Source organism: Rhinopithecus bieti, unplaced genomic scaffold, assembly GCF_001698545.2.
Source record: "Rhinopithecus bieti isolate Rb0 unplaced genomic scaffold, ASM169854v2 scaffold_45617, whole genome shotgun sequence".
NCBI lineage: Eukaryota > Metazoa > Chordata > Mammalia > Primates > Cercopithecidae > Rhinopithecus > Rhinopithecus bieti.
In genome coordinates this window covers 2,264,018-2,284,921 of record NW_016819136.1, presented here as the reverse complement: position 1 = coordinate 2,284,921, position 20,904 = coordinate 2,264,018, and the positions used below count along the sequence as shown (strand labels likewise).

The 20,904-nt window shown below is 41.3% G+C and overlaps 1 protein-coding gene across 1 annotated transcript in view; it reads left to right on the top strand.

The window, feature by feature from the left end:
• The window catches only part of WNK1 (WNK lysine deficient protein kinase 1), a 164,727-nt gene that overhangs the window by 140,609 nt on the left and 3,214 nt on the right, over window positions 1–20,904 (top strand). Inside the window, 8 exon segments of the mRNA XM_017858548.1 lie at window positions 710–793; window positions 2,593–2,676; window positions 3,907–3,967; window positions 7,347–7,423; window positions 8,806–9,467; window positions 10,217–10,411; window positions 13,238–13,440; window positions 20,530–20,717. Coding sequence (XP_017714037.1) covers window positions 710–793; window positions 2,593–2,676; window positions 3,907–3,967; window positions 7,347–7,423; window positions 8,806–9,467; window positions 10,217–10,411; window positions 13,238–13,440; window positions 20,530–20,717 — 1,554 coding nt within the window.

Here is a 20,904-nt window from a genome sequence, read left to right as displayed (position 1 = left end):
GTTATAGAAAATTGGAAGTTAGTAAGGAAATAGATACAGAGGAGGAAGAAATAATCTAATTCTAGGACTGAAGTAACTGGAATTTATTATCTAATTATGCTGTGGTGGATTTCCTCTTGTTCTGCCACCTTCTCCAAATAACAAGGCTGTGTTACATCTACTGTATTGTGTGCTTCATCCTCTTTCTGCATTGCCATTGATGTGAGGTTCTTTTTATAGTAGGATAATGCAGAATCTTCACTCAGATAAAACAGAAATTCTTGATAATAGTATTAGATTTCTGATGCCTTTTGTTATCAGGCCTGCCTGTTGGTTATTTCTTAACCAGCTACTGTTTTCTTTTCTCGGAAAATCTTGTTTTGCATGGCAAAAGCCTGATACGTACTGTACCAAATAAGTAGCGCAAGAGTATCTGGATACTGCCACTTATGTACATACAGCCTTTGTTCTGTTCTCCCGAGGGAACGACTTTTTACTGTATTTTACTATTCATTTTATAGGTATATTGTAGTAACCCCTATAAGAATATCACTGGTCGTCATACCTTTTTTTAAGACAGATACCAGAGTGTAACCTTGGTGACAAACATGTCTTAACTAGATACATTTCATTCTTATATTTGTGCATTCAAATTAGTTGATTTGCTCTTCAGGATGCAGTCTTTATATTTAGTGTCTCATGGACTTGAATTTCCCTTTGTTGTCTGTAGGTGCTGCCGGTGCGTACTGAACTTCCAGCAGGTGCTCTGCCCAGTGAGCAGCTGCCACCTTTTCCAGGACCTTCTCTAACCCAGGTGCCTCAGGACTTGACCATTTTCTTCCTGCGCCCTACCTTCTTTGACAAAGCTTGCTGAAGTTATCCACTGTGGTCTTGGCTTTTGTCTATTTGGCTTTGATTTAGTAACACCTTTCTTTTAAAACGTTATAGCCAATGACCCAGGTCCTACTTAAAGTAAGAAGCTTCATAGCTCTTCTGTTTGTCATGTTTCCGGTTATCTGAAAACACTTGATACTAATATTTTTTGTATCTTACGAAGGAAGAAAACAGCAAAGCCAACATTTTGCCAGACCCATATTGCTCCCTTTGTCATTCATACTTCTGTAGAATAGCAAAATTGCATATATAATCAAAATTAACTTTGAGAGTGCCTTAGAAAGAAGCAGCACAGTGGCAACTGATAAACTTTTTCTGTGAGTCCAGAGCAACCAGTTTTTTCTTGAGTGTTTATCATTTCTTTCACTAGCCACCTAATGAAGTAATCAGCTTACATGTAGGTAGGTATAGGAGTGATAGTTCATGAAAACTGTGTGTGCTATATATTTTAAAATAAAAGCCACCCAGCCCACTGAGGTGCTAACATGAGATTACTCATGGAGGAACTGAGACCAGCCACATGAACTTGAGGTTCCCATCTCACAGTCAGTTCTGCTCACTGAGTGCAGTGGTGGACAGAATTACGTGTAATATTTATTATTTCCCTTTCTCACCCCAGCCTACCACCAACACATTTAGTTGAATTTCCATAAGAGAAGTACTAATTGTGAACCTGTTGTGACCAGGAAAAAGCTTCTGACATGAGACAAGCCAGTAAACTTTTAAACTAAATTAGGAACTTATTTTGAATCATATGTAAGAAATAAGAAAACGTGGTAAACTGCTTACTTGAGAGGCTGAGTTGGAATTTATCCCTATTTCTTTGGTCCCAGTATACAGGGGAACACCATTTAAGGAACTTGCCACAATAAAGTGAAAACTCCAACAGAGAACGCGCTCCGTCAGCCACCAGATTTGGGGGAAAGTGCATTGTGAAAGTCCATAAATCAGGAGTTTAGTTTTAAACTTATTTTCTCATTTAAAAACATGTATTCACATTTCTAAGGGAGCATAAAGTGTGATGAGAAATAGCAAGTGAGAATGTGGTGGGGTCCTAGATACAGGGAGAGGCATCAGTGAAGGCTGTGCAAGAACAGATTGATAGAAGCCAAGACGGATGGAGGATTAGACTGTGGAAGGGTAGAAGGAAGCTGTGTGCTTGGGGTGGATGGAATGGTTAACAGGATGGAATACCCAGATCTCCTTGCCACCATCTGTAGGGAAGAAGTATACATGTAAGACCTGAAGAAGAGAATAATACCCTGTGATAGTGACAGAATACGTTAATGCCATCTTTTATTCATAGGGGCAACTTCCCAGAAAGATGTATAAAACTGAGAAAGAAAAGAGGGAATATGAGATACAGTGACTCTACCAGTAGATCTTTGTACATTTTTCACAATATATTTTAAAGATCGCACAAATAAACAACTCTTTCTACCATTTTGAGTAACATCAAACATAGAATGTAATAAGACTTCTCTTAAACTGCAAACTGAACTACTCTAAGCCTTAAGAGTCTGACATACAATCTTGAGAAACCGGCAAAATAATCAAAGCAGTGTACTAAATTTGAGTATAGTTTTATATGTTCTGTAAAGACACATGTTATGTTGTGCCAAAATGAAGCGTAAAACAGTGTGTCCTATCTAAATTGGCTCTATATCATGACTCTGGAGGTGCCAAGGAAGTGTATTGACTCTGATTGTTTTCATTCAGGCCCAGCAACCTCTAGAGGATCTTGATGCTCAATTGAGAAGAACACTTAGTCCAGAGATTATCACAGTGACTTCTGCGGTTGGTGTAAGTTTTGAAAATCTTGATAAAATCTCCTCATAACGTTACTTAATATATTCTATGCCTGGGACACAAACTGTAACCTAAACCATTATGAATACGTTTAACATGTATTCAGAGTCCCTGCTTATTCTAGCCAAAAGAAATGAGACTGGTTAATGAAAGATTAATGCTGACTCAAGAGTGTCACTGTGGAAAAGATGGTATTTGAGAGGTGCTTTTCTAGTTGTACGTCTGGTTAGACTGTGCCACAGATCAATTCTATGGATTTTGTATTTTTGTTTTAGAGGAGGCTAAATTTTGTCAGATTAAAATAATGTTTTGGGCCAGGCACAGTGGCTAACACCTGTAATCCCAGCACTTTGGGAGGCCGAGGCGGGCGGATCACGAGGTCAGGAGATCGAGACCATCCTGGCTAACACGGTGAAACCCCATCTCTACTAAAAATACAAAAAATTAGCCGGAGGTGGTGGTGCACACCTGTAGTCCCAGCTACTCAGGAGGCTGCGGCAGGAGAATAGCGTAAAACCCAGGAGGCGAACTTGCAGTGAGCTGAGATTGCACCACTGCACTCCAGCCTGGGCGACAGAGACTCCATCTCAAAAATAATAATAATAATAATGTTTTGATTGAAACTGTTTTTGTGACTATCCAAGTTATACCCTTAAGCATCCTATGAGAAAATGAAGAAGACAATCAAGAATTAAGAGTAGAAATTCCTTCTTTTAAAATGTGCCTTTTTTTTTTTTTTTTGAGACAGAGTCTTGCACTGTTGCCCAGGCTGTAGTGCAGTGGCACGATCTCAGCTCACTGCAACCACCGCCACCCAGGTTCAAGTGATTCTTCTACCTTAGCCTCCCGTGTAGCTGGGATTACAGGGTGCCCGCCACCACACCCAGCTAATTTTTGTATTTTTATTAGAGACGGGATTTCTCCATGTTGGCCAGGCTGGTCTCAAACTCCTGACCTCAAATGATCTGCCCACCTTGGCCTCCCGAAATGCTGGGATTACAGGTGTGAGCCACCATGCCCGGCCCTGACAGCTGCCTTTCTTTACGTCAGACTTTTAGACTTGAAAAGAAAAAGGAAAGAAAAGAAAATGTTCTCAGACATAAGTGTTTCATCACATATACTTCCTTTCTGCCCTTTTACAAAGACCATAGGAAAGGCAACGAGGCCAAAGTCTGAGTGACTGAAGCTAAAGATTTGTGGTATCTGTCTGTGTATGTTTTGCAGCCTGTGTCCGTGGTGGCTCCAACAGCAGTTACAGAAGCAGGAGCACAGCCTCAGAAGGATGGTGAGAAACATCCTTCTTCCTTTTATATTACTAATTCCAGTCCTACCTGCAGTTGATTCAGGAGGTTTACTGTTTCAAAGACACATTTCCATGTATTTGATAACTGAGGAGCATTGGTAGTAATATCTGAAGCTTGAAAGATTAGCAAATTAATAAATCTATTCTGTTGTTATTTGGCAGAGGGAAGGTTATACAGGAGGTAATGATAAGACCCTTCATTATTAGCTAGGCCAGATCCTTGCTATTAGAGATTAGGAAATTAAAGCATACTGTATTTAGAAAAGTTAATTTACTGATAACCTCTTAGCTTTTGTGACACTGGATATATAGGGATAGAAGCTTGAATAGTCTGGACATATATTTGTATGGAAATACAAATGTAAAATTTCAGTTAGTCAATTTAAATATTTTTATTTTCAAGGCAGTTATATTCTCAGTTGGCTCTCATTTTAAAAGAAGTCATTTGTAGATCATTAGAATAGTCTAGAAATGATAATGTAGATTATCAAATATATACAATGAAAATAATAAAAGTTTGCTACCAATAAAAGAGAATGTAGAATATGAAAAGGTAGCTTTTCAAATCATTGAAAGATGGAATTTTCTTTTCTTTTTTTTTTTTTTTTTTTTTTTTGAGTTGGAGTTTCGTTCTTGTTGCCTAGGCTGGAGTCCAGTGGCATGATCACAGCTCACTGCAATCTCCACCTCCCATGTTCAAGCGATTTTCCTGCCTCAGCCTCCCAAGTATCTGGGATTACAGGCATGCATCACCACACCTAGTTAATTTTGTATTTTTAGTAGAGACAGGGTTTCTCCATGTTGGTCAGGCTGGTCACCAGCCTCAGGTGATCCGCCCGCCTTGGCCTCCCAAAGTGCTGGGATTATAGGCGTGAGCCACCACGCCTGGCTGAAAGATGGGATATTTTTATAAGTGGTTTAGAACAACTCGAAAGCCATCTTGAAAAAAGCAAAGGTGGATCCACTATCCTAGACATAAGTAAAGTCCAAGTGGACCAAAGATGAAATATTATATCCTAAAATAATATTATATGAAATCATAAGGGGATTTTTTTCAGCTGTCTAGAACAGGGTTGACAAACTTTTTTTCTGCAGAGGGTGAGATAGTACAAATTTTAGGCTTTCTAGACCATATAGTCTCTTGCAGCTTACTCAGATCTCAAAAGTAGCAGTGGACAATACATAAATAAGTAAGTTTGTGTTTCAATAAAATTTATCTACAAAAACAGGCAGTAGGCTGAATTTGGTCCATGGATCAGTTTGGAGTTCTCAGATAAGTTTAATAGAGGTGTTAAGTTCAATGTCTAATCCAGAAGCAAGTAGTAATAGATATAAAATTTTCTTCATGGAAGAAAAGTGCCATTGATTGCAAAGATAAATGAAAACCTGGGGAAATATATATATTTGTGAGAGGGGGAGGGGTATGTGTAGTCATATCACAAAAAGAACTTGTTTTGCTAATATAGAGTTCCTAAAATTCAACATGAACCAAAAAACAATCAGAAGATACAGAAAAGGAAACTTAGATGTGAAAGTATTTAACGTCCGTAAGGATAGAAATACAAAGTAAGCCTACAGCTGATAGCAGTTCCCACCTCTCATTGATAAATCAGGGGTTTAATAGCCACCAGTGACTTGGTGCAGCCTCTGTGGGGATCAATTTATAATAGTAATGTCTACTGCAGTCTTAAATGGAAATAATTCAGCACTTTCATTACGGTGTATTTATTGTACAGATCTATAAGAAAATATTTATTTTTAAAATAGCAAGAAATTCTGGGCCGGGCATAGTGGCTCACGCCTGTAATCCCAGCACTTTGGGAGGCCAAAGCAGGTGGATTGCTCGAGCTTAGGATTTTGAGACCAGCTTGGGCAACATAGTGAGACCCCCATCTCTGCAAGAAATTTTTTAAATTAGCTGGATGTGGTGCTATGCACCTGTTGTTCCAGCTTCCCAGGAGGCTGAGGAGGAAGGATCACCTGAGCCTGGGAGGTCGAGACTAGTGAGCTGTGATGGCGTCACTGTACTCTAGCCTGGGGGACAGAGTGAGACCCTGTCTCAGGGAAAAAAGAAAAGAAATTCTGAATAATTTAAATGCCCATCAGTAGAAGCCTGATTAAATGTGAAATATATATATGGTATATACATAGGGTATGACAGTATGCAGTCATTAAAAAGAATGAGGCATTGATATGGAGTGATCTCAAAGATACAGAATTACATGAAAACATCACAATTGCTCAATGTTCTACTAGCTGTATAAAATAAATATATCTCTAGAAAGAAACTCAAAGCATTGTTCCCCAGAAAGATTTTAAAATTGCCCAAAACTACTTATCAATAATTCTGAGGGCCAGGTGCAGTGGCTCACGCCTGTAATCCCAGCACTTTGGGAGGCTGAGGTGGGCGGATCATGAGGTCAGGAGATCGAGACCATCCTGGCTAACACGGTGAAACCCCATCTCTACTAAAAATACAAAAAAATTAGCCAGGCGTGGTGGCGGGCGCTTGTAGTCCCAGCTACTGGGAGGCTGAGGCAGGAGAATGGCATGAACCCAGGAGGTGCAGCCTACAGTGAGCCAAGATCGCACCACTGCACTCCAGCCTGGGCGACAGAGCAAGACTCCGTCTCAAATAATAATAATAATAATTCTGAGAACTGTACTATTCTAGAATTTGCCTGTGTTACATTGAGAAAATAAAATTAGCTGGTTTTCATTTAAAAATGGGTCTTGGCTGGACATAGTGAGTCACACCTATAATCCCAGCACTTTGGGAGGCTGAGGCAGGCATATTACCTGAGATCAGGAGTTCGAGAGCAGCCTGGGCAACATGGTGAAACTCCATCTCTACTAAAAATACAAAAATTAGCCGGGTGTGGTGGCGCACACCTGTAATCCCAGCTACTCGGGAGGCTGAGGCAGGAGGATCACTTGAACCCAGTAGGTGGAGGTTGCAGTGAGCTGAGATCGCACCACTCTACTCCAGCCTGGGCAACAGAGCGAAGCTCCATCTCAATAAAATAAAATAAAGATGGGTCCTTAACGTCTTCAGTAACATCTCATCCTTCATTTCACGTATATCTCTGAATTAAAGAATGAGTAGTGAGTTTTTAATGCCTGTTAACCTTTGTTTTTATAGTATATATTAATGTTATAGTTGGTATCTAGTAGTAGAGCAAACAATAACTATTTTCCCCTGTTGGACAAAGCCTCATGGAGGGAGGAGATAAGGAAGTTCTCTTTGCCTCTAACAGCTTTCCTCGTGTGTAGTTTGGTTTTGCTGTATTTCTAGCCAACGGGAAAATAAGTTAACTGGAAAGAGACACTTATATTTTCCTCATCCGTGTATGTGTTTCAGTTTCTCAAGTCACAGAAAAAGGCCCTGTCCTAGCAACTAGTTCAGGAGCTGGTGTTTTTAAGATGGGACGATTTCAGGTAAGACAGTCACTTTGCGTTGCCTTGATGCCTTCCTTTGGAGGAGTTGTCTATATAATAAAATTACTGCCTACCTATTTGGGACGTAATTTGGGATGTAATTGCCAGTCTAGTGATTTCTATTACATAGTACTTTGTAGCTCTTTTTAGCATTTTCCTAATAAAAGTAATATATACTAAAGAAAATATAGATTACTTACAACAGTAAAAACACGTTAGATAGTCGTACTATTTATCCGCCCACCTCCCAAGATTACTTTTTGGGGTGTATTTCCTTCCACTCCTTGTTTTCTGTACAAGTGTGTATTTAAAATTGAGTACCATTTCTCCTGTTCCAAATGTTACAGCTTTTTTCCCCATTCAGTAATTGGTTTACCTAACCAGTCTCCATCATCATCTCTAATTTTTCCAACATAATAAGTTAAGTAACAGCAAACATCTTTGTGTATAAAAATGTTTTCCACATTTAAAATAACTGTCATAAGATTAATTCTTTAAATTAAAACACATGATACCATATCACTTTATTTTACTTACTGTCCAACATGTGAGCATTTTCTGGCTGGGAAGAGTAAGTGATATTTTTCTCATTTGTGAACAGGTCCTGAGCATTTATAGGTAGGCTGAGTTTGTATCTGTAAATACATGGACAAACCAGAGCAAGGATCTGGTTCTCTTTTTTAGTTACCAGTTAGTTGTGTTGATTCTTGAGGATTAACAGGCATTTAACATTTACCTTGTAGTTTTTCTTATTCACAGGCAACCCTAAAAATTGTACATCTTGTTCATTTTATTTATTTATTTATTTTCTTTTTTGAGATGGCGTCTCACTCTGTCACCCAGGCCACTGCAGCCTCCGCCTCCCGGGTTTAAGTGATTCTCCTGCCTCAGCCTCCCAAGTAACTGGGATTACAGGCACATGCTACCATGCCTGGCTAATTTTTGTATTTTTAGTAGAGACAGGGTTTCACCACTTTGGCCAGGCTGATCTGAAACTCCTGACCTCAAGTGATCCGCCTGCCTCAGCCTCCCAAAGTGTTGGGATTACAGGCGTGAGCCACTATGCCTAGCCCTGACCTTTTGTTATTTATATGTTGACTAAGACATAAATCTGAATTCTGTGTATGACATTGAATACGAAAGTAAATTATTTACTTTGTAAGCGTAGCCACACAGAATCTGCTTCTCTGTACACATGTGTTCTCTGTGATGGTATTCAATTTTTCTTCATAGTCAGAGATGGAGGCACTATGTAAAGAGATAATCAGCCTACTCGTTGACAGGGAAATAAAGTGACTTTATTTTTCCTTTTTTAAATTGTCTGTGATAGAAATTGGATATTGAGAACTTCAGTTTTTAATCTTTGTTCTTTTTTTCATCAGGTTTCAGTTGCAGCAGATGATACCCAGAAAGAGGGTAAAAGTAAGTCGGAAGATGCAAAGTCTGTTCATTTTGAATCCAGCACTTCAGAGTCCTCGGTGTTGTCGAGTAGTAGTCCAGAGAGTACCTTGGTGAAACCAGAGCCGAATGGGATAACCATCCCTGGTATCTCTTCAGATGTGCCAGAGAGTGCCCACAAAACTACTGCCTCAGAGGCAAAGTCAGACACTGGGCAGCCTACCAAGGTTGGACGTTTTCAGGTGACAACCACAGCAAACAAAGTGGGTCGTTTCTCTGTATCGAAAACTGAGGACAAGATCACTGACACAAAGAAAGAAGGACCAGTGGCATCTCCTCCTTTTATGGATTTGGAACAAGCTGTTCTTCCTGCTGTGATACCAAAGAAAGAAAAGCCTGAACTGTCAGAGCCTTCACATCTAAATGGGCCATCTTCTGACCTGGAGGCCGCCTTTTTAAGTAGGGATGTGGATGATGGTTCAGGTAGTCCACACTCCCCTCATCAACTGAGCTCAAAGAGCCTTCCTATCCAGAATCTAAGTCAAAGCCTTAGTAATTCATTTAACTCCTCTTACATGAGTAGTGACAATGAGTCAGATATCGAAGATGAAGACTTAAAGTTAGAGCTGCGACGACTACGAGATAAGTAAGTATATTTTTTCTTGTGAAAGAAAGTCAGATAATGTTTTAAGTCCTAGATCCTAGAGCCAAGATTAATAATATTTTTGCCACAATATGCTAATGTCTCATTTCTTTTAAAGAGACAGTGCCACAGAAGCCCTACCCCACACCTCGGCATCCCACCACACACACAGCCCCCAACCGCCCCCCACACACACACAAAAGATTCCCAACCTCTGACTCAGAGGCACAGGCAGCTTCTCTTGTACTTATACAATACAGACCCATAGCATTTCTAGTTCTAGAACGTCTTCGTTGTTAATATATTATTACTGTGTTATTGTTATTGTATTGTTATTGTATTATTATTTGTATTAATAGCATATTTTATCACTGTTAACTGCTCTTTATTAGTTCACTAAATGAATGTGGTAATGGCACTTGGATGTATGATTATGTTGGCAGGTTTTGTTTGGCAAATTGGATCAGAGTAGCAAATTCAGCTATTGTGTGCATGGCCTCAAAAGTCAGGAAATGTTTTCCTCCTAAAACATTATCAACCATTTGTTGTTGGCTAGGAGCTTGGAATATGGCTTGGGTAATGCAGGCCAGCAAGGTGAGCTGACAAACTAGAATCTTATGGTAGTACATTTAGGGAAAAGGTTCATTAGTAACTGGTACATACTTGAAAGCAGGTTTAGGAATATGCTGTTAATTCTTGTTTGAATGAAGAGGATTATGGTATTTTGAATTATGTTTGGTTATCTTTCATAGACATCTTAAAGAGATTCAGGACCTGCAGAGTCGCCAGAAGCATGAAATTGAATCTTTGTATACCAAACTGGGCAAGGTGCCCCCTGCTGTTATTATTCCCCCAGCTGCTCCCCTTTCAGGGAGAAGACGACGACCCACTAAAAGCAAAGGCAGCAAATCTAGTCGAAGCAGTTCCTTGGGGAATAAAAGCCCCAGCTTTCAGGTAAAAGCCGTGGACTAGGTCAACCACAGCTGTCCTAATCTTTTGTTTCTGTCTCCATCTGTATGTGACCTGCCGAACGTTTGTTATTTTTGTTAAATTTCAAAGGAATTTGGCTCTCCTGGTATTTTTGCTCCCTTGACTGCTGTACTTACATTTATTGTACCTCTTTGAGCCTATAGAAGTAGACTTAGTGAATACAATGGCTTATTCCATTGTAATCCATATTGCTATCTACTGGTAATCTTTATTTATAGTTATTCTTAAGGATAGACATTTAGCTTTGCCTGTTAACTCATATAACTCACATTTAACCAAACTCTTGGGCAGTTGGAAGAAAATATATTATTCTCTGTTCAGTAAAACTTGGGTGGATTCTTTCTTTTAATGGATGACTTAGTCATAATTGTAACTTAGATGAATGTAATTGTCATATAGATATTTGTGTGCATGTCTAATTGGTAACTTCTTGATTAAGGTTTTTATTTCATTTATATTGGGTTAAAGAACTTGCTGGTCATTGGTCAGGCGCGGTGGCTCACGCCTGGAATCCCAGAACTTTGGGAGGCCGAGGCGGGTGGATCATGAGGTCAGGAGATTGAGAGCATTCTGGCTAACACGGTGAAACCCTGTCTCTACTAAAAATACAAAAAATTAGCTGGGCATGGTGGCGGGCGCCTGTAGTCCCAGCTACTCGGGAGGCTAAGGCAGGAGAATGGCGTGAACCCGAGAGGTGGAGCTTGCAGTGAGCCAAGATCACGCCACTGCACTCCAGCCTGGGAGACAGAGCGAGACTCCGTCTCAAAAAAAAAAAAGAACTTGCTAGTCATTAAAATCAAAGAAATAGTTAAGTCATACTCTTTTGTAATAGAATATATACATATTTCATTATATAATTATCCATTATATATTATATTTTTTGAAATGTTATTTATTTATTTATTTATTTATTTATTTATTTATTTATTTATTTTAAGAGACAGGGCCTCACTCTGTTGCCCAGAGTGGAGTGTAGTAGTGTGATCATAGCACACAACACAACGGCCTCAAACTGCTAGGCCCAGGTGGTCCTCCTACCTTAGCTTCCTGAGTAGCTGGGATTACAGGCACATACTACCATGCCCCGCTAACTTTGAATTATTTTTTGAGACAGACTCCCGCTCTGTTGCCCAGGCTGGAGTGCAGTGGCACGATCTCGGCTCACTGCATTTTCTGCCTCCCAGTTTCAAGTGATCCACCTGCCTCAGCCTCCCTAGTAGCTGGAATTACAGGCACATGTCACCATGCCCGGCTAATTTTTGTATTTTTAGTAGAGATGGGGTTTCCCATGTTGACCAGGCTGGTCTCGAACTCCTGACTCAGGTGATCGACCCGTCTTGGCCTCCCAAAGTGCTGGGATTACAGGCGTGAGCCACCGTGCCTGGCCCTGGACTATATTTTAATTGGGATAGAGAGTTTCTAACCCTTTGGTGAAATTATGGTAGTGTTAACACAATTAGTTGAAAAGTAAAAGAAGGTTGAAATACATTAAAAAGCAGTTGCAAACTTCTTAGCAGTTCCATTCTCTGGAAGGGTTCATAGATATCCAAATCTAGCACATTAGGAACAGTTCATGCAGTCCGTTAGTAGAGATGTGATTGTAAGAGAAATCAGCTAATTTCTGATCTGATCCAAATCAGATCTTTTTTTTTGTTTTTGAGACAGAGTCGGCAGTGGGGCAACCTCCAACTCCCGGGTTCAAGCAATTCTCGTGCCTCAGCCTCCCAAGTAGCTGGGATTATAGGCGTGTGCCACCACACCTGGCTAATTTTTGTATTTTTAGTAGAGCCGACCGGGTTCCACTATGTTGGCCAGGCTGGTCTCAAACTTCTGGCCTCAAGTGATCCGGCCGCCTCAGCCTCCCAAAGTGTGGATTACAGGCATGAGCCACTATGCCCAGCTATGATCCCAATCAGATTCTAATCCCAATTTTGACATACGTTTTGAGTGGACTTGAATTCAACTGGGAGCCAGGGAACAGAGTCAATTTTAGGACAATTGACCTATTGAAAGCAACCTACCAAAAATAATTTTAAACATCCATTGCTCTGTAGTGACCTACATCATTTTTTGGCACCTCTTTTGTATTTGATCTAATGCATGTTTATAGGAAAGTCTAAGCAGAGACTGCCTAACAAACCTTTTGGGGAATGATTCAACACATTTTCTAATAGGGTAAAAAAAAAAAAAAGCAGTCGTGGAATTGCAGATTGGAATCTGGATATCCACTACATACTCTGGTCTTCTTACTCTGCTCAGACACGTGGCCCATCTAGGTTTTCTAAAGCTAAAAAGCTTCTGAAATAGTACATATAGCCCTATTACCTATGGATTCTTTTTTTTTTTTTTTTTTTTAGTGCAGTGGCAGGCATGATGTTGGCTCACTGCAACCTCCACCTCTGGGTTCAAGCAATTCTCCTGCCTCAGCCTCCTGAGTAGCTGGGATTACAGGCACCCTCCACCATGCCTGGCCAGTTTTTGTATTTTTATTGGAGACAGGGTTTCACCATGTTGGCCAGGCTAGTCTCAAACTCCTGACCTCAGGTGATCTGCCTGCCTTGGCTTCCCAAAGTGCTGGGATTATAGGCATGAGCCACTAAGCCCAGCCTACCTATTGATTCTTAGTGTCATTCCTCACTTCTCCCGTCAGTGAGGACTTTGTTCTTCTCATCATAGCTTTTGACCCATCATCCATCACTCAGTGGAACAAACCAAATGTTTAAGAACAGTGCCTAATGAGTACATGGGGAAAGCTGGACATGTTTCCTCATGCCACTTTATCTTTTGGCAGGTAACCTGTCTGGTCAGAGTGCAGCTTCAGTCTTGCACCCCCAGCAGACCCTCCACCCTCCTGGCAACATCCCAGAGTCCGGGCAGAATCAGCTGTTACAGCCCCTTAAGCCATCTCCCTCCAGTGACAACCTCTATTCAGCCTTCACCAGTGATGGTGCCATTTCAGTACCAAGCCTTTCTGCTCCAGGTCAAGGTAATAAAGCAACCATCATCGCCAAAAACAATAAAATGGAGATGTTGCCATACCTGGGACAAAAGCCTGTTAAGGCGGATTGGGAGACTAGCTGACCAGAACACAGCCTGTGTGTTGTACACTTAAGAATCTTCGGGTGAAAGGGAAGTGGAGTGATAATGAGACTCAGTGGGCTCATTGCTCCCATTAGGTGAAATTACTTTGTTTCAAGGAATTACAGTGAAAAGTTACATCTGTGTGACCTATATGACTCGCTCATGTGGGATTTGGAACTTAACGCTTTAAAATTAGGCTGAGATTTCCTGGATGAAATTCTAAGGTGTTTTAGCAGTTTCTGAAAGCTAATGCATTTTCTTAGCCATTGTAGAATTTTGTTACTTTTAAGTATGGGAGTGGCATACTAAAATGAATAACCATACAATTCAGTTTTTTATCCATAATCTACTTTCCAAATATAGCTCTGTTTATTAATGATTGCTGAAAAAATTCCTGCAGAGGAAAGAGCTTCTAGCCATATTAGAACAAGAATTGAAAAGACTTGGGCATCTGAGTGAGAAGAATAAAAAAAATATAGGTACTGGCTTATGTGCCTTTGCCACAGTTTCACAGTAATTAGAGATTAGTCTCTTCACAGGAAGAATGCACTCGATTGGCAAGGAGGGCAAACTAGCTAGCATTATATCAACTAAGAAAAGCTTCCGCATTTTGCAGATGGGTAGAATTAAGACCTAATATTTCATCTCTTACATTATCTGACCTTCCCCCAGAAGCTTGTTCTTCTGTGTGCCATCTTAGTGCATTTCACCACTCCAGCCTCAAGTTTCTAACATCTTGTAGTTGTGTTCTGTCTCTTCTCCTCTCTCTGTTCTTCCCTGTTTTTCCCCTCTCACAGGCTGTGCGAAGTTTAACTGTGCATCTGAACAGGTGACATTCAAAACTGGTGGCAGGAGGACCCGATTTCTGAGTACGCCCTGCTTGGCTCTTTGTGTGTAACACCTTTACTCCTTCCTTGTCCTTGTTTTTCTGCTGCTTGGATCTGATGTTTCACGCAGTCCATTTTCATTTGTCTCTTTTTGTATATCATCTACTCAGTGGCTTGGCTGAATTACTGTTACCCTCAGAAGTTTGGGCCCCAACATTATGATAAAAAAAAGTCAAAATGACAAGTTTCTACAAATTTCAATGTAACTTTCTGGTAGAAGTGCTTCTTCATAGATCTGTGACAGAGAGTAGATATGGTATCTAGGCAGTAGATTGCTGGGTCACTACCCAGAATAATGAAGACTGAACTCCACAGTCATAGTCAGTGCTCTCCCTCTGCCCTAGCATTACAAATGACAGAAATCAGCCAGACACGGTGGCTTACACTTATAATCCCAGCCCTTTGGGAGGCCAAGGCGGGAAGATTGCTTGAGGCCAGGAGCTCGAGACCAACCTGGGCAACATGGTGATGCCCCATTTCTTAAAAAAAAAAAAAAAAAAAAAAACCTGGCGTGGTAGTGTGCATCTATAGTCCCAGCTACCCAGGAGGCTGAGGCGGGAGGATTACCACCTTGAGACCAGGAGGTTGTGAGACTGCAGTGAGCCATGATTGTGCCACTGCACCCCAGCCTGAGCGACAGAGCAAGACTCTATCTCAAAGAAAAGAAACGAAATGACAGCATTTTGACCAATGATGCTCTTTTTCCATTCTTTGTCAGAGTAGATTGAAATCTTTTTTTTCTTCTCAATTAAGCCTAAGCATCTACTAGTTGAAAAGATGCTAGAATCTCTTGATTGGATCATTCCACCACTACTGTCCTCTAACCCCATAAAATCAAAAAAAGGGGTTTTAGTTTGGTTATTCCGATAAAGCACTTAGTCTGATAAAGACCAAAGCCCAGCAACTGCAAGTGAAAATTATCCTTTTAACAGGATTTCTGGGATTTCCCAGCTTTCTACTTAAAAACAAGGCACAACAGCAGGTCACCCCATCTTCCCCATATGTGAAATGAAGATGATGCCAGTGTCCTAGGGCCATCGTACAAATCAAGTTAAGATCATGTACAGAGAAACAGGTAGCACTTGAAAAGCACTTGTGATTTCTCTCTGATTAGTCAGTGCCTACCTGGCACATAATAGGTAGTCAATAACTGTTCGTTGAAGAAAAGTTTAAAACAAAACATGGTTCAAGTAGAAAACCTTTGTTATAATTTGGATAAAGATCTTCTCTGTTAAGGCCTCAAACTTCTGATGTGATTATTGAAGTGCTTTTTAAATGCATGTGCTCAGGCCATCACTGATTCTGAGTATGGGTCAGAGGTCCTCGGGCCTCTTCATGGTGGGAAGAATTTATACCTCCCTTTGTTCTCTGTTGTGACCACATTTAAAGCGAAGTATATAACACATTTAACTTCCATTTCCCTCACACAGTTGTAATCCTTCTAGCACCCCTGTTCTTTTTACCTGCATTAGTAATGGATTGCAGGTAAAAAGACCGCCTTTTTACTTTTACTGACTTCTCCCACATTCACTAGTCCCAGGCTCTTTAACAAAGAAGTGGGTGGAAGGCATTACCCAATTCGATAGTTTTCCAGGCATGTGTGTTTTTTTTTTTTTTTTTTTTTGAGGACTCAGATCAATAATTCTTCTGGTCAGATTTCCTGGACTGTGCATATTAGCACTTTGACAGTTGAATAAACATTTAATTTGCATGTCCACCCAGAAAGTTGCAAGGACATTAACAGTAGGAGCTGAGTATTTTTAAAGTAGAATGTGACATGTCAGGCCTGTGGTCTACAGCCTGAAGTGCCTGACAGGGAAGAAAGAGAACCAAAGCTTCTGTTTCTGAAATATAATGTGACAAATACCACTTTAATTAAATTCCATAAATTCTCATCCCACTTTTAAAGGTAGGTGGTATTACCCTTGTGGTTCAAATGAAACTGGTCAGAAATATTGAATCTTGTCACTTCCCTTTGGGTGTAAAATGAAAGGCCCTGCATACATATTTTGAAGTCACATCAGGATACATCATGTAAGCCTGGTGAACAAATCCCGAGACAGACTTGAACTATGGAAAGGAAACAGGTACCTGAAAGAGTAAGGACCTTACTAGCTGGAGTTGTATTATTCTATGCTCTCAAAATAGATAATGATTTGGAAGCACGGCTTGGCTTACTGCTATATTTATGTTTAGAGGTTGCTTGTTTTCCATGTACTTTTAAAAATTATTCTGGAAGGGAAGGGGTTAGTATATATATCTAGGATGTGGAAATGTAGCCAATTTAAATGAACTTAAAACTGTAACAGTGATACTGTCAGTCTACTATGGTGGGATTGCTAATGCATTTAATTGAGTGCTTTTTTAACAGCCCAGCTGGAGAAACAGGAAGTGGGACAGGATCAGTGGAAACGCTGCTTGGGTATTTGAAATTCAAGCAGTGAGACCTGAGAGACTGGAGTTCCTCTCTGATTCCAGAACCTCAATGCAGGGCATTACTCTTTTAGATACAGAGAGTGGGTGTAGAAACCCAACATCTGTCAGCCAGGTAACACAGCTCATCAGATAATCATGTTAAGGCTAACAGCCAGTTAGAAACATTCTGTAGAACTATATCTATTCAAGGGCTACCAAGTCCTACCTATCTGTCTCCCCTCCTGCTTTCTCTTGCTGGGCGTTTGTGTGTTGTTTGGAGATTCTAAATATTTTACACTGATGTTTCTTTATCTTTAACACATTGCTTCTCTCTTTGTGCTTCAGGGAAGATGGTGAAAAAAGTCTGTCCTTGCAACCAGCTCTGTAGTAATTATCTTTTCTGTTATTTTTGGTCCTTGATTGCAAAGCCTGTTAACCACGAGTTCTTTCAACTCTGCAGTCTCATAGCTCCCTGATTCCTAACTTCCATCTAGCTCTGTATCCTATTCTAATAGATATTTAACATGCTTCATTGAGAAATCATCTCATAGTCGGTGCCCTCAGTGATAACCCCATGTGAGCCCAGCTTGTGACAGACATGGATTGGTATGGCCATGGATGTGTACAGGGAGATCAAGGGTGCCTAGGTTCCTACGGGAGAGCGATCCTTTAGTCAAGCAAATATGTGCCGGCCAGTGTTATTACCCCAACTGGAAACTCAGCAGTGATGAAAGCATGCGAAAATCCATGCCCTCCCATTGTTCACGTTGAAGTGGGAGATGTGTGCTAGATTGATGAGGAGAAAAACACCACTTTCTAGAGTTTGTCTTCTTAGACCATGGCTTCTCATATTTTAATGAGAAGGCCACTTACAGTGTTCTAGGTAGGGTCAACAGGGAAATTCTGTACTTGGGATGCTGGGCTGTAAGTTATGGTTCATACTAGGTTATTGTTACTAGGATCTGGTGATGTGGGAGTAGGGGAAATGTATTATAATGGCAGGAGGAAATTTAAAAATGAATCTTGGGGGTAAGTCTATACTACTTATTAGGGCTTTTCAGAAGAACTAAAAAAGGTTAAGAAGTTAGCATATTCTCTCAAAGGCCTTTCTACAGCTTTTATAGTCAAGTCTCCTTTTCTTAGGAGTTAATTTCTGGTTAGAAAAGGATAGGTTTGTTTCATTCTTTAATGAGAGGGCTGTATACAGCAGCCAGAATGTGAAGGTTTAACTCTATGGTTGACTCTTCCTCATGATTTCTCTTTCCTCGTGGGAAGAGACTCCTGTATGAGGTCATGTAGGTTAAAATGAAAAGTGAAATTTGGTTCTAAAGGGGCCTCGCAGCATCAGACAGAGGGGTGTGTCTCCCAGCATGTGCTCTATGTGGATAAGCAATGGTCATGTCTCCTGAGCTTCTTGTGTTTAGCTTTTGACAGCCCTGCTCCCCTGTGATTATTTGTTTTTTGTTTTGATTGTCTCTCACATCAAGCTCACCGAGCAATAATTGTTCAAACAGGATGACAATCCCCCATGCATGTGATACGCTTGCTTTCTAGATTGAGTCACTCACTGTCATGACTGCCCATCCTCATTGCCTGTGCTTCCCCTTCGCCACTCTCTCACATTTGCTGTTCATGGAAGTCTGTTTTCTGGGCTTTAATACTTCTCCACTTGGGCTTCCTGTACTGTAGGGAACTTGCTCTTCCCTTCACACTGTATGTGCAGTAGCAATCCCCTTGTGGCTCCAGCAGGCACCAAGAAGTGAGCTGACACTCACACTGCAGTAGTTCCATGTCTTGCCATAGTGGTAGGAAGCATGTGGCCTTCCTCACTCTGCAGCTTCACCTCAGAATTAGCTGTTACTCCAGCACAGACATGCTTGTGTGTGCCATTCCCCAGGTGGTAGGATATAAGCTTGACTTGAGACGAGTGATGGTCAGTAACAGGCTTTTAAGTGGCAGGGTTGTGTTAGGTGTGCTGCTTTGACCTGGAAAGCAGGAAACGCATGCACTTACCCCCAGCGTTACTTGGGTGCCTTTAAGGACTAGTGGTTCACAACGGACTTTAGTCGCTTTTATTTATTCTGTAACGTGAGATCTGGTAAGACAGTGGGGGGTAAGGAAAATAGACAAGACCATGACTCTTCTTTCCCTCTTCCCCAAAACGTGCCTCCTCGAATAATCTTCAGTGTGCCCTCCAGCAGAGCCGAAATCAGGCAGGACATAGACTCCTTCTTCCTTTTTCATCAAACCATAGAAATAGAATTCCTTCATCATAACCGCAAAGCTTCCTCCTCCCCTTTGCACCCTGCCTCAGCTGCATTTTCTTGTCGCTTCTACATGGGAGTGCTTGCTGTTCTGGGAAGAGTGGGGAGAAGCGGTGGGAATCCTTGAGCCAATTGAAACGGAGGTCATCTTCAGGAAAACCATGTCTTCCTGAAGTTGAAAGATTCAGGCACACCATATAGTCCTTTCCTCGTGAATAATCTTGTTCTTTACTCATGGGAAATTGGAAGAGGCTAACCCCTCCCAAGTTTATGTTTGCAAAATCATGTTTATGGGTCCAGGTGAAAAACTCTTCTGAACACAGCATGCTACTTCTGTTATTACCTCTCTCTATTTAAAGAATGGCTAGGCTGAGCATGGTGGCTCACACCTGTAATCCCAGCTGTTTGGGAGGCTGACATGGCAGGATTGCCTAAGCCCAGCAGTTCCTAAGCAACATATGGAGATTCTATCTATTTAAAAAATTAACTGGGTGTGGTAGTGCATATGTCTAGTCCCAACCTACTTGGGAGGCTGAGGCAGGAGGAGTTTGAGACTGCAGCGAGACGTGATTGTGCCGCTGTATCCAGCCTGGGTGACAGAAAAAGAAGAGAACCTTCCTTAAAAAAAAAAAAAAAGCCGGGCATGGTGGCTCACGTCTGTAATCCCAGCACTTTGGGAGGCCAAGGCGGGCAGATCACCTGAGGTCAGGAGTTTGAGACCAGCCTGGCCAACATGGCAAAACCTTATCTCTACTAAAATACAAAAATTAGCTGGGCATGGTGGCACACACCTGCAATCCCAGCTACTCTGGAGGCTGAGACAGGAGAATCGCTTGAACCCGGGGAGGCAGGGGCTGCAGTAGCTGAGATCGTACCACTGCACTCCAGCCTGGGTAATAGAGTGAGACTCCATCTGGGGGAAAAAAAAAAAGGGCTAAAGATTGTGGCAATGTCCACATGGTTTGGAAACCCACCTTCTCCTTAGCCAAGCATCTTTTCCTACTCCTACTTTAACCCTGCCCAATGCACTCTTTTATCCTGCATTCTGCAAAATTCCAGAGCAACTAGCCTTGCTGATCGTATTACACCTCCATCAGCAACGTGATGTTGGGGATAGCGTACTGGCGAGCAGTTCCAGTTCTCAGGTGCTTTGTGAATGGACTGAAAGAGGCCCCTGCCTGTGTACCTACCGTCATCCTGAGTTGTTCAGCCTTATCAGCAGCTACTGAAGAGAAACTGTTTTCACCACCCTATTATACCAAAACAAATGGCTAAACAAAACCTTGAAATCTTCCCTTCTTGCATGGCTTCCCAATTCATCCTCTTCCCATTCTGTGGCTTGCCATTCATCATCCCGTGAAGTTTTCCCTCTTCCCGAAATTGTAACCTAGGCTTCTTTTAATGCTTGTATTCTGTTACTTATAATAGGGACCAGCAGCACAAACACTGTTGGGGCAACAGTGAACAGCCAAGCCGCCCAAGCTCAGCCTCCTGCCATGACGTCCAGCCGGAAGGGCACATTCACAGATGACTTGCACAAATTGGTAGACAACTGGGCCCGAGATGCCATGAATCTCTCAGGCAGGAGAGGAAGCAAAGGACACATGAATTATGAGGTAAGTCTCTCTTTTGCCGTGGAGACTCCATAACACACGCCTGAATCGAGGTGATATAAACAACTAGGCTGCTGCTTAACGTCTTACACCATGACCTTCTTCAGTAGCTCATGAATTTTAACACTTTAGAAAAACAAGGCAAAAATCCTCCAGGCACCCTTTTATTTTCCTTCCCTGAATTCTTAAC